General features: G+C 48.4%; 1 protein-coding gene across 5 annotated transcripts; it reads right to left on the bottom strand.

Annotated features, from left to right (window-relative positions):
- Nucleotides 1-22: 22 nt before the first annotated feature.
- Nucleotides 23-11571, bottom strand: LOC120832520 (inverted formin-2). Of its 5 annotated transcripts, none has more exons than XR_005714222.2 (23): nt 11321-11571; nt 8133-8534; nt 7583-7698; nt 7235-7394; nt 6614-6647; nt 6266-6407; nt 6040-6172; nt 5254-5844; nt 4835-4980; nt 4685-4746; nt 4508-4610; nt 4318-4403; nt 4102-4202; nt 3944-4014; nt 3745-3852; nt 3592-3662; nt 3376-3496; nt 3114-3278; nt 2886-2988; nt 2672-2768; nt 1496-2314; nt 1174-1230; nt 23-531 (listed from the first exon to the last, which is right to left on the bottom strand). XR_005714222.2 is itself a non-coding variant. In XM_040198854.2 (23 exons), exons 2-22 carry the CDS (start codon nt 8527-8529, stop codon nt 1175-1177), a joined length of 3738 nt encoding a protein of 1245 aa, XP_040054788.2. In that variant the 5' UTR covers nt 8530-8534; nt 11321-11571; the 3' UTR covers nt 23-531; nt 1174. The 5 variants fall into 5 exon arrangements, 3 of the variants coding, with proteins under 3 accessions (XP_040054788.2, XP_040054790.2, XP_040054791.2); XM_040198854.2 differs by having other exon boundaries at nt 2616-2768; XM_040198856.2 differs by lacking the exon at nt 11321-11571 and adding an exon at nt 9417-9677 and having other exon boundaries at nt 2616-2768.
- Nucleotides 11572-12598: the final 1027 nt, after the last annotated feature.

Genomic DNA, 12598 nt, shown 5'->3' with positions numbered 1-12598 from the left:
TGGTCGAAAACAACAGAACAGCTGAACACTAGATTCACTTTATTTAAAATATTTTTAACATTAAAAGGGTTACAATCAATTTGTTTTTTTGTTTTTTTTTAATTATTTTTCCTTGTTGGAGATCATCTGGGTAATGTGTGTAGAAATAAACATCGGTTTGGTTTTGATGAGTTAATTAGATATCATGCACCAACACAACGCATCTTCTTTCTGTTGGCGCTGAAAGGGAAACGCAGCATAGCAAAAAACACATTCACTGCTTATAAGAGCTATACAAAACATATAAAGCATATTTAAATTCTGAATTCAAACGACAAACGATTCATTTACATAAAGTGACATTTTGACATCCATACAGCCGTAGATGCGTTTACTCTTCTCGGACAAATCATTGCAAAAGAAAGACTTCTGCATCCTCTTGAAGGAGTCAATGTTCATGTGGGCTTTTACATAAAACTGTAGACTTCCATTTCACAACCATGTGAAATTAACATTTTCTTTTTCCTCTCAAATTCCTTTTTCTGGCGTCACCTACGGAAACAAAGACTCAATGAATTGATGGGGAAAAAAAATGAAGTCATAATTAAAAATATTTTAGTTAGTTATGTAAATAAACTAGATTAAATTGTATCGTGAAATCTATTCACGTGATTATTTGGCTTGCAGGCACTAAGTGGTTAAAGTTTTTTTTGATAAAACCTTTTTAATGAATTTACATCACATACATCTTTCACCAAAATCAGATTAAAGCACAGTTTACAGGAAGCACACAAGACTGCGTTAGTAGGTTGAACAGTCCCAGACTTGGGTAATGGACAAAAAAAATATGGAAGGAAAGACACAAAAGTGGTTGCTTTCATGAAATAACTCGGTCCACAATGACTTCAAACTGCAAGGCTGTTTCAGATCAGAAAACTGATGCGAGTACTCGCATCAGCAGTACATTTAGGGTTAAAAGTAAATAAATCCCATTTTGGTCAATGGTGTTAGATAATAAAATGATTTTAAGAAAAGAGAGCGAGTGTTAAAAGCTGGACAACAGAGACACATGAAATCCAGAATTGAGTTAGACCAACAAATGACGCGTTACTTGGGACAAAGCTTCGACGGTGATTGAGTTCATTAGGATGATTTTTGCTGCTTACAGTTTGCCATCCCATTGATTTGACCTACCTCATTGCAAAACACAGCTTTTATGTTTAGTGAGTCCTTTCCCACTGTTACCTTGTGCTTGAGAGTCAAAACGAGAACAGAGCATTCAAACAAACCGTCGATCAATTAAAAATCCATCAAGCTATGCACACGGCCGCCATACTGTAATGTAAAGTGCACGTTGGCATGCAAAATACTTATAAATACCACGAGAGCCCATACATACAATATAAAATGTTAAAAACTGTAAAAAACAAAACTGCTCGCCGGTGTTTCCCATTGACACACATCGAGAGACTAGCATTCCAAACGTGATCTTTATTTAAGTGAATGGATGAGTTACCTTGATTACTCTTCTTTTTGTTTCCTTTAAAGATGCTCCTCTGTCTCTTTGGTTTGGCGTTAAGGGACAGAGGCTCGGCTTCAGACACGGATGGAAAATCATCCGATTCCAGTCCGTCCGGGACGTCGCACCCCTTGATGCCCTCGTCCAGTGTGGTCGCGGATGACTTAACAACAATGCACTTCTGCTCGTCTGGACCCTTGTCTTGTTTGACGGTCTCCCCTGAATGGCTCGCTTTGTGACTCTCATCGCCTTTCCCATCTCCCACGATGGTGCCGCCGCCGCCGCCGCCGTGCTTCACGCTGTCTGTATTGGGTAAAGGACTTTCCTGCACCTGAACATTAACACCAATGTCCGCCGACTCCTCGGGCGTCAGCGTCTCCGATACCAGGCTGGAAGTGCCATCTAAAGCATCCTCTAGGCGGGGGGAGTCTGAGCGGGGAGACGGGCTGAGGACGCTCGTCTCAGTTGAATCCCACGAACACCCATTTGTAGGGAGGCAGGGGGGACGCGGCGCTTCGAGCCGAGGTGGTGGCGACACTGCAGGCGTCGGCGGCAGTTGCCCCTCCTGCGGCGATGCAGGTTCCTTCGGGGGTTCCTGTGCTGCTGTGGCTGGTTTTCCGGGGAGTCCCTTGGGAGGTACAGCAGGAACGGCTTGCGTCGCACTCTCCGGCGTCGCCGGGCGAGTCTCTTCTGACGCGCTGATGAGGCCGTTCGGTTCTCCTGCGCTGGGCCGGTGACCCTCTGGCTGAGATTTGCTGGGAGAGGACACGGCGGCCACTTCGGCGCAATTTTCGTTTACAGGCTTCGCACCTGATCCTGAGGGAGGGGAGGAGGGGGGGGGTAGAAGTAAATCGTGTTGACGGTGAACACAGGAAGTCCATTGTAATCTTTGAAACGGATCGATTATTTCAGTGAGCAAAAGCTGCAAGCAAAGAAAAAAAAATGTCTCCATGCAAATACGGCTTGACGAAGCAACTAAGCGCAAGGCGGCAGCGGCGCTTTAGGCACAGATTAAATAGGTTAGGTAAAGCGGCAAAGCAGTGTCGTGGCTCGTAGTTAAGTGGCTCAGGAGCGGAGCCGGGAACTGCGGATGGAGGCCACAGTTTCTTGTCCTTACCAGATGGGCAGGTATCCCTACGCTTTTCACTAGAAGGGAGGCTTTCCGAATCGCACCTTGGCCTGGTCTTCCTGAGGCTGAAACCTTTCCTGATATCCGCCAACAGGTGGTCGATGATACAGTCGTCGTTCTGTGGCACAAAGCCCTTCTTGACTGGTGACACAGAGGCAACAAAGAGGGCTTAGAAAAAACACCCGCGCCATTAAAATGGCATCTTGGTTAAGAAGTTCTAGGGCACAGTGACCATAACAAGGGTGACTCGCAACTCACTGATTTTTCCATTCTCTCCCTTCTGTCTCTTGGACTCCTCCTCTGCCAGCTGCCTCTTTCGCTTCTCAGCCTTGGCGGCCAGCTCTTTTCTGGTTTTGTTTTCCTGTTATGAGAGAAAAGAGGTCACTCGCTGCCAAGTACAAAGCGTACATGGTCATTTTGTATCATTTAGGAAATGATGTAGCAGCAAGTAGATAATAACTTGTAGAAAAAGCAGCGACCTCTGACCTTCTGTGCCTTGATGAAAAGTCCTCGGAAAGTCCTGATGGTTCCGAAGAGCTCCTCGAGCGACAGCTGATTGGCATCTTCACACAAGTAGACAGCCAGCTCACCCTTCTGCATCTCAACGGCGGCGAGCCTTTCGCTTAGAACCTGAAAGGCCTCCAGACTCTCCTGCCGCAGAAAAGAAATGGGTTGGAAAACTGGATCCAAATCCCTCCGAGTACGGCCGTATGCCCCGTTGGAGGCAACGCAGAGACTGCGATGTTACCTGGAGCACATTTTCATATTGCTCCTTCACGTCGTCGACAGAGTTGGAGACCTTCTTGACCGCCTCGTTCAGTCGTTTCAGTAAGGCGCCGGCTTCTGCCTGAATAGAGTCCATGTTGACTCTGAAGACAGAGGGGGAAGAAACCATTTGATGAAATGTTACAAGAGAGAAAAAATGAAAACCATGGGACAAAGTAGTTGTGAAAGCATTCTATACCCTGCTGCTTTTTCACAGATCTCTATTTCATCTGGCAGGGACAACAGCTCCGGGTGGTTCACCTCGGCTTCCTTTGGCAAAATAAATCAAGTGGTTAAACGGGTCCATGACTGAGGGGGAAACCAAACGCCAGCTGCGAGCTACTCTGTGTACCTCCAGGAGGTGATGAAGAAGTGTGATGCGGTTCTTGTTGCCCTTGGTCTCCGTCAGCTTGAGCAGAGAGCTGATCCTGAACCCCTCGGCGTTGCCCGTGTGGCTCCCCTGGAAGTGGACCAAAGATTTAATAATAAAATAATGCAAGCGCTGTCCAAACGGTCAGCTAAAAGCAAAATATACATGAGAATGTTCTTACGTAATTGAGAAAATTCCCGACGTCGAGGATGAGCCGGCAGAAAACTGGCATGAGCGTACTCGTCCTGAGAGCTGAGAGATGAATTACATGCCGTTAGATTAAAAACAGTATGTATACACAACTGCAATCATAGATGAAGGTTCCTCAGGGTTCCTTACACTGGCAGGCCTCCTCGACCAGCTTGATTTTGGGCTTGAGCATACCCAACACCGATGACGTCTCCTCACACAGCAACATGCAGTCAATCCTCAACTGATAACTGGAGAAACCAGCCGCAGGGCAAAAATAAATAAAAGATGCAAGTACGAACCGGCATTGTGCAAATAAGAAAAAAAACAACAACCAGACTTTAAAGAGAAAGAAAAGAAAATGACCATGGCACGCTAAGAAGAGAGGTGTAGAAGCGATCAACATTTGCCAACTTGTCTTTCTCGCCTTGAAAGGACTTCAGGTTTTCAATCTGAAAAGAACAACACGGTGACTCAGACGTTTGCCGCTGCAGAGTCGGCCCTTCATGGAACATAACGTGGGCGAGAAAGCCTCAAGGTAAGGATGAAGACAAACCTCATGCTTTTCTGGCAGCAGCTTAATGAGCTGCTTCAGCACCTCTACGTCGAACTTAGTACGGTCTCCGCTCTGAATCATGGCTGCAAAGTCCTCGTTTTTGCTGCACAGAGAAAACGAAAAAGTATTTATAAAAAATATATATAATCAGAGAAATAAAAAAAATAAATGACTCACCATTTGAACTGCTTCAGGAATATGTTCAAATTCAAGTTTTTCTTTGGATCAATGAATGTTATCTATTAGAATAATAAAAGAGCAGAGAGTCTTATTGATCACTCGATACCACGGTTCTGAGGAGCAGTGTGGATTGTTGACCAAGCAAACCTCTTTGGACTCCTTCTTGACAGGAGCAGCTGCCCCCTTGTCTTTGTGCTCGGTCACCGGGAGACAGAACAGCTGCTCGATGCTGCTGTAGTCCGGCTCCGGGGGAGGCGGCTCTTTCTGAACCGAGGCCCACATGGAGTGACCATCTGTGGGAGTGCAGGAAGAGGGGATCCGGTTTGTATCAACATCCTGCCGGAGTTCTTTTTTTTTTTTTACAGCCGTGTTTACCCTCGAAACTCCTCTGCAACACCCACACACACATTTGGGAGAATCCGTTCTGGTGAATTTGATGTTTCATCCCCATCAACTACTCATCACCGAGGCCTTCCAGCAGTGTCTTCACTCACATTTCCTCGGTGGAAGTGATGTCTTCTAATAAGACTCGGGGCATACGTAAAGGACAGATTGTTGTGACTCACCGGTAACCGTGCGGAGTTTCTGCCAGTTGAGCTTTTTCATCCTCAGGGTGGGACATCGGTGGGACTTTGAGGGTGCGGCGCCCCCGAGAGCCTGGCTGCTTTGAGCCTGGATCATGCCTGGCGCAGGAGGAGGGGGAGGTGGCATGCCAGGTAAGGGAGGTGGTGGCGGCGGCCCACCGCCCATCCCCGGTAGGGGGGGCGGAGGAGGTGGGGGAGCCACGCCTGGACTGCCGAGCAGCGGCATTCCAGGTAACGGAGGAGGTGGTGGTGGTCCGCCGAACCCTCCGGGAAGCGGCGGTGGAGGAGGAGGAGGAGGAGGAGGAGGTGGGCACTGGGTGGAAGGTTGGACCAGGAGCCCATTCATTCCAGGGGGTAGAGGAGGAGGAGGAGGTGGAGGAGGAAGGGCACCCAGTGGCCTCTGAGTGGATGCGACGCGTTCGTCCGACTTCTCTTCATCCCGATGACGCGGTTCCGTCTGCACCGCCTTACTCGCTTTGGCGCGCTGCGCGTCCACTTCGTGGTGACCCTCGCAGCACTTGCTTTTGGAGAACGTCAGCCGCTGCATTATCTTCTCACAGGACTCCATCTGAGCTGGAGCACAAATCCCAAAAAAACAAACAAAAACACAAATGAACCCCCGACGCGAAACGCCTCCCGTTTCGTCGCATTGGTCGCCTTCCCCGGCTAAACCACGCCCCTTCACACACACGAGTCGCAGAGGAGGCCTTCTAGCTACCCGTTAGCCCCTCTGCAGGCTCGACCCAAGGCGAAAGCGTGCCGACTCACAGTCCTGGGCCAGCAGTATGGCTCGGTTGGTGACGGCCTCCAGAGCCAGCCAGATGTCGGAGCGGTCCGGCCCGAGCACCAACAACGTCTGCAGGATGGAGAGCAGCTGGAGGGAGGCTGGAGAGCTGCTCACCTGCACACAGGAGCACACAGCGGCACGAGTAAAGCGGGTGATGGAAACGCGAGTCATTACGTCTGCTATCCTTCTAGCGGTCGGCTCTCGCACCTTGTTAAATAGGGCAGTGAAGACCTCCAGGTGATCGCTCATGTCGATGCCCCCGTAGACCCGCAGCAGCTCCTCCTCATCTTCAGCCATTGCCTCTTCAAAAGCCTCACATTGAATAATCAGGTCTTCATCTTCCTGCTCCCTGCACGCATAGAACGGGTGAGTTACACCAACACATTTAAAAAGACATTCCAATTATTTAAAAAAAAATGAAATAAATAACTGCAACGTCAAATCCAAAAAGTTCCACTTCCCTCTTAATGATTGTGGACTTTAAAATGACCTCGATATTGTAACTCAACTTGTTGGATAAACTCAGAATCAAATGAGAACAGACGGAAGGCTCACCTTAACTTTGGCAGAATATCGAGTAACTGGAGCCCTGCAGAACAGTAACAGCCTTGAGTATCACACTCAATTGGCAATATTTTAAGACAGTTGATCTCCAGAACGTGTCACCGATCCCCACGCAGTGGCATGTTAGCTTTGGGCAAATCAGCAGGAAGTCACAGGTGAGCAATCACACAAGAGGAGGGGCCTTACAATGACTGATTGGTCCAAGGTGGCGGTTGTCATTTTAATGTTTGTTTGGTTTTTTTCTGGAGGGGTTTACACGGCTGCTGCATCTACCACACTTTTTTCAAACTATCCCGATCGTGGTGACCTTTGGGAAAGAGGTCCGTTCCTACGCCCCGTTAAGTCGGAGTGATTCAAGTTCTGCTCTTTAAATGGAGATCTTTGAAACTCCTTGTTATCTGTGTGAAATGAAAGAACACGCGACGCTTCATACGCTTGAGGTTGTCTCAGTTCGGCGGGGGGGTTTTCTTTGTGACAATGAGGCCATCAGACCTATTCTTAGCCATAAATAACAGAGCTCCTGCTGATGTCCTGCTTTCCAGCATCCATTCACTGCAGCGTGACTGTAGCCTCCCGACTAATTGTCAAACAGCAGCTGAATGGAGAACCTACCAATGAACTGCCTCCTCATCTTATCTCTCTGCCGGAGGTCATCTCTCCCGAAGATGAGGGCGTTGACGACGCTGAGGAGCGTGACCATGTAAGGGACGTTATCGCTTTCCTGCAGCTCGTTCATGATCACGCTGAAGCGATACTGCTGCGTCTTCACCCCCTGTAAGGAGAAATCAAACACGAAAGTCACCGACGTCATCAAGGAGCCGCGTGGGGTCGCAGTGCTTGTGCACGCAACCCACCGCTAGAGGGCGACGTTACGCCAGCGTCTCCTCCCTGACGGCGGCTGAAGCTTTTTTCAAAAAAATGGGGGAAATCGAGAGCGGCGAGTTAGAAGCGTCTCCTTGCCTTGTAGTGGTCCAGGGCGTCCAGGGCCAGCCGGTGTCCGTCCGCGGAGAACACGCTGAGGGCGGCGAGGAGCTCAAACACCTGCTTCTTCACCATGGTGTTGGAAGTGTCCAAAGCTGCGGAGCGTCATGAACACACACACACACACTCTATCGGTTTCTCTTAAAAGAAAATCTCCGGTCACCCCCTTGTGTTTGGACAGCAACTCCGCCTGAACTTTGCCCTCTGAGGATGTTGCGTGGTACATTAGATAAACACGTGTTTGTGTGTATCTAAAGGGGGGGGGGGGATCCAATAATCAAAGCACAGTGTTAGGAATGTCCTGAAGCTACTGATTAATTGAAGTACAAGAAGCTGAGTGAACAGTTTCCACTCAGCGTGAGACATGTGACCTATTTAATTCAAAATTGGTGGTATTCTTTGGAATAATCGTGTTGTTTTAAATATCTTGTCCAAATTACTTTGTATATCATTTCTGAAGCAACCTAAAATATGGAAAAGTGAGCGGTGGATGTAATGGCTTTTCCCCCAAATGAAGTGTACGGTCAACCTTGGGAGAGCTTGCGGATGTATCCCTCGTTCTCTATGATGAAGTGGATCCCCGTGGAGGAGTTCATGACTGCCCTGACGCAGTTGACGCAGGTGAGCTGCAGGAGGGCGTCGGCGATGCGCGAGCATCCCCGCCCCGAAAGCCGGTCCAGGGCCTCCAGGAGGAGGTCCAGCCCGCTCAGCTCCAGGAACTGGACCATCCATGTCTGGTCGCTGCCCTCCAGGCGCCGCTTCAGCCCGGAGTAGTTGACCACGGTGGGAACCTGCAGCAGCCTGATGCACAGCTCCGGGTCGGCGCTCTCCAGGTTGGCCTCCAGCTGGGTGTCCGAGTCCTGCGAGGAGCCCAGGCGATCCCGGACCGCCGCCCACTTCTGTTTCCCGTCCGACTTCCCTGACATGGCGGCTGCGGAGGACAGAAGGGAACCAGATGACGAGGGGCCCTTTTCAGCTAGAATTTATCAGAAGTTCAGCTTGTTTTGGACGCCGGATGTCGTCTGTTTGCAAAGATAACCGAGGGTTCTATTCAGTCATTGCTATCCAGACAGGCGGAAGCTGGCCAAAATGCGGCCATGTCAGAAAGGAAAGAAGAATAGGAAACGATAACTCCACACTTTAGTGGATGATTAAAAAGGTATGTCAGCAGTCCGGTGACCACTAGCTCTGCCAAACATTCCTATCTAATCCTGCTTGAAAGAGAGGAGAGTTGTCAGCTGGTAAACACTCTCCGCAAAGCCCGGTTCAGTGCTGTCTGGGCGGCGTGTACCCTGGTTCGTCATGTGCAGACGCTTGTGACGGGCTAAAACATAGAGACGACTGTCCAGGAGAAACGTTTCACAAACATGACCCCAACATACGTGACATTGGCGTGGATGCACGCGTTGATCACCACGAGTGCCTTTTTCTGGTAAAACCTCCGAGCACAGTGCAGCTCTTTATTTCATCAAACCGCCTCCCCCACAAGCTCCAAATAACGATCTGCGTCGATGCAGGTTACAAGTATAAGCACGTCCCCGCATTATTAAAAAATGTTAAATTAAGAGCTTGGGACGAAAAATGGGGGAAAGCTTTCTTCAAAGTTGAAATTTCTTTTCTCTCTCAGTGGTTTGTAATAAAAAAGAACAAGCGTGAGCGGTGCTTCTGCCTCCTGCTGTGGATTTCACACTTGGCAGACATAAGATACACAGACGAGGCATCGAGGGATGAGCCCGTACAAGCGCAATGCTCTGTTAAAAGGTCGTTCGTGGAGCCAATCTGGGAGGAGTAATAGCTTTCAACAGATTTTTACCTTCCAAACGATGCCGGGACCCACTCAGAGATCCTGCCGCTTTATTCGCCGTTTCATGTTGATTTGGTGTTTTTGTTCCTCGGTAAAATAAACACAGCAAAACTCAAATGGGGATTTCTCTCCTTTCTAAAAAAAGGTAACGAGCAGAAGTGGAAAAATCGGAAAGAATAGCGTTTGCGCCCACTCGCCATGAATCAGGGCGAGGACTCGTCTTTGCTTGCACGTTGTGGCGAGGCGTTTGTCAGCGCTGAGTGCAGCGTCTCAGCCCTGCTGCCAGTGTGAGAGTGTTACCGTGGCAGCCAGCAGACAGACAATGGCGTTTCACAAGAGGCCTTCTCAATACTCATCAAAGGGCCGCGTTCACAAGATGGACGCGTGACTCGCTGCGCCGCGGCCCAATAGGACTCTATGTCCAGAAAAACAGTTCAACACTTTCTGATTCCACAACTTGATGTTTAGTGTGAGAGAATTTAATGGGAAAAAGAGGAAGTCTTTCCAATAGTTGAAGGGATGTGGTGCGTGCATAAACCGCATGACTCTGGGACTCTTGGTTAGGGAGGAAAGGACTTTCCCTGCACAGGAAGCTGGAGATAAACACGCGGATGTGACAGCTCCTGTTCTTCTCTGGAAACTGCTGTTTTCGTGGCCGATCACCGACGTGCGTTTTTTCGGTTCATGACGCAAACAATCTGCACGACACGCCAAGCGATGCCCAACTTCAACTGTGACGGGGAAAAACATTTGCCACATTCATCTGAGCATTCCTTAAATATCAAAGAACATTTTTTAATTCCCCCGACCCCGTCCGTCAAGTCTCCCACGTGGGCCGCTAATAGCCTGGCGCTGATTCACTGGACAAACCTCCTCATCTGTCCTCCGGTTCAACCGCCCACACACAGCAGCCCACTGCTTCTGTGCAACACCTCGGGACAGGCAGAAAACATCCTCGCTGACTTCCTCCGAGGCGCGTGCAAAGCTGGCTTGCACTGATGCGAGTCAGCAATAATACATGAGTGAATTCAAGAATAGCTTTAGGGGGATGAATATCAGTTTTAAAGCATGCACACCTCCCTGCATTTGTTTACATGCATTAAAATACCAGATGTAAAACAAACAATGGGGGGGTACGTGTTGTGTTTTACATCTTGATCACTGACATGATAGTGGATGTCATGCTGTATATTACTTGTAACACAATGTCGCTTGGGAATTGCGTAACTGTAGATAATGATGGAAGCTTCATCCGCGCGGTAGATTCTATTATTATTCCCAGAGTGATTATTCCAACATAAAACATCCGGCAGTCGTTTGACTGATAACCTACTCCCCTCCATTCTCTGCTATTTAAGGGAGTGACCAAAAAGTCCACAAGCACATTGTGGAGTTGAAATTGATCTTTTAGTTGTAGATTCCTGTATTGTTAATATTACAGGTCCGTTCAGCAATTAGCAGATTGGGTTTAACATCTGCCCATTTGCAGATGAATTGACAAGAGTCCACGCAGCTTTGAAACTGGAATAACCCGTTGAAGAATTTGTGTCCAAAGTGTTTTTTCCTCCTCCTCGTTCTGTCCGAGGAGAGGAGGGTTGAGAGGAGCCACGTCTTACACAACACATTGGCACACAGGAATGCACAACAACAGTTTGCCCATCTGAATTGTGCATTAACTCATTATGATTAAAACAATAACCCACAGACCTTAGTAGCAACATCTACGTTGTGCAACAGCGTTACTTTGCGCTGCCGTTTATTCCCCGCACAGCAAAGAGCATAACGGGACTACAGTCCCTCACTTGGGGGAGGAAGACACGGCAGAAAATACAGCGATAAAGCGTATGGTCCCTCCTCGTAATGCCTTGGTGCATCGTTATAGATCACATATAAACCGACTATGACAACCCTACCTGATTTTTAGTCCATGAACGCGAAGACAGTTTACAGATCCGCGTCCTGCGCGGGGGTTAAATCGGGTCGCGCTTTGCCGTCATCCGGACTTTTCTCTTTTTTAATCGGATCGATACGTCGGCGTGAAGCCCTGCAGGTGTCGGCGCGGTGTTGCACCCCGGAGCCCGTGTGGTGCGCGCAGGGCACCGTTTTCAAAAACGTTGCGGCCCCCGGGGCTTTTTATCCGAGACGGACGGCGTCGAATGAAGGCGGCGGCATTGGGTTCACTACAGCATCCGGTTGAGACCTTCAGAATAAAGCGTGTGCGTAACTGTCAGCGCGGATTTATTTGTTGAGATCCACGCAGATGAGATGGCGTTAACGCGTAGATTAGTCAATTGTCCCTCTAATTAGCGTTATATGGTAGCGTTGAATCAAGAGGTAAAACAAAGTATCACTCCTGAGGAAAAAATAAATGACAAAAAAATAAATGAAAAGACAACAATAACAAGATATTAAGTAAGATTTGGGTTTACAGAGTCTACAAAGTATTAAACAAATTACAAATGGAGAAATGTTGCCCGTGAAGGGATCCAATCGGGGTATCTAGATTTTAGGCTTAATAATATTTTCATATGTTCACGTTAGGCCACAATTTACCAAATTGAAACATGAAAGTGAAACTGCTAACTATAAGATCAACCATGGCTGGAGGAATGACCTGTGATCAAGGTGGATTCATCCAGATGTGAGAGATCTGTCTGCATATCCTTCGCACCCAAACAGGTTTCGGTGGACATTGTTTTATTGTGGAGGCAGAACTGCCGACCTTCCGGGGTTGACGGACCTGCTGCTTTCTGGCTTGAAGCTGATTGGGATGCGAAAATGCAGCCCAGTGGTCGAGGGCCCTCCTCCAATACTCCCCCATCCCATCAGCTGGAATGGACCTCAGGCGGACATTACCCAGTTTAATGGGCCAGTACAAGTTGCCCATCACAATAGGAGCTCAAGGAATGTCATTTTCTCCAGAGACAGCGGTCTAGTTGTTGTAGCCCCGTGTGGCCCGAGGCAATTGAGTTTACTAGAGTTTCACTGCCCCAGAAAGAAGTAGCCACAGTAAGTGACAAAAGTATTGTCCCACTACTTAGGCGTGCGTACAATATGACGTGTTGTTTCTCCACAACCAGCTGCAAGTTGTACTCAAGTTACGACATCAAAGAATATGCAGGATGGCTTTTGTTTTGAACGGAGCAACAAAAGCCATCTTAGGTGGTCAAACAGGTTCATGAAAGCCAGTA

The sequence above is a fragment of the Gasterosteus aculeatus genome, chromosome 15 (genome assembly GCF_964276395.1).
Source record: "Gasterosteus aculeatus chromosome 15, fGasAcu3.hap1.1, whole genome shotgun sequence".
In the NCBI taxonomy this organism is placed as follows: domain Eukaryota; kingdom Metazoa; phylum Chordata; class Actinopteri; order Perciformes; family Gasterosteidae; genus Gasterosteus; species Gasterosteus aculeatus.
This window is presented reverse-complemented; position numbering and strand designations above follow the sequence as displayed.

Bases quoted from the DNA above. Each gene is read 5' to 3' on its own strand.
- LOC120832520 (XM_040198854.2), bottom strand. From the start codon at position 8,529: ATGTCAGGGAAGTCGGACGGGAAACAGAAGTGGGCGGCGGTCCGGGAT. The intron at 7,395-7,582 runs GCAAGGAGACGC...TTCTCCTTACAG, and splicing joins ACGCCCTGGACCACTACAAG to GGGGTGAAGACGCAGCAGTA. The intron at 5,845-6,039 runs GTGAGTCGGCAC...TTTGTGCTCCAG, and splicing joins CATACTGCTGGCCCAGGACT to CTCAGATGGAGTCCTGTGAG.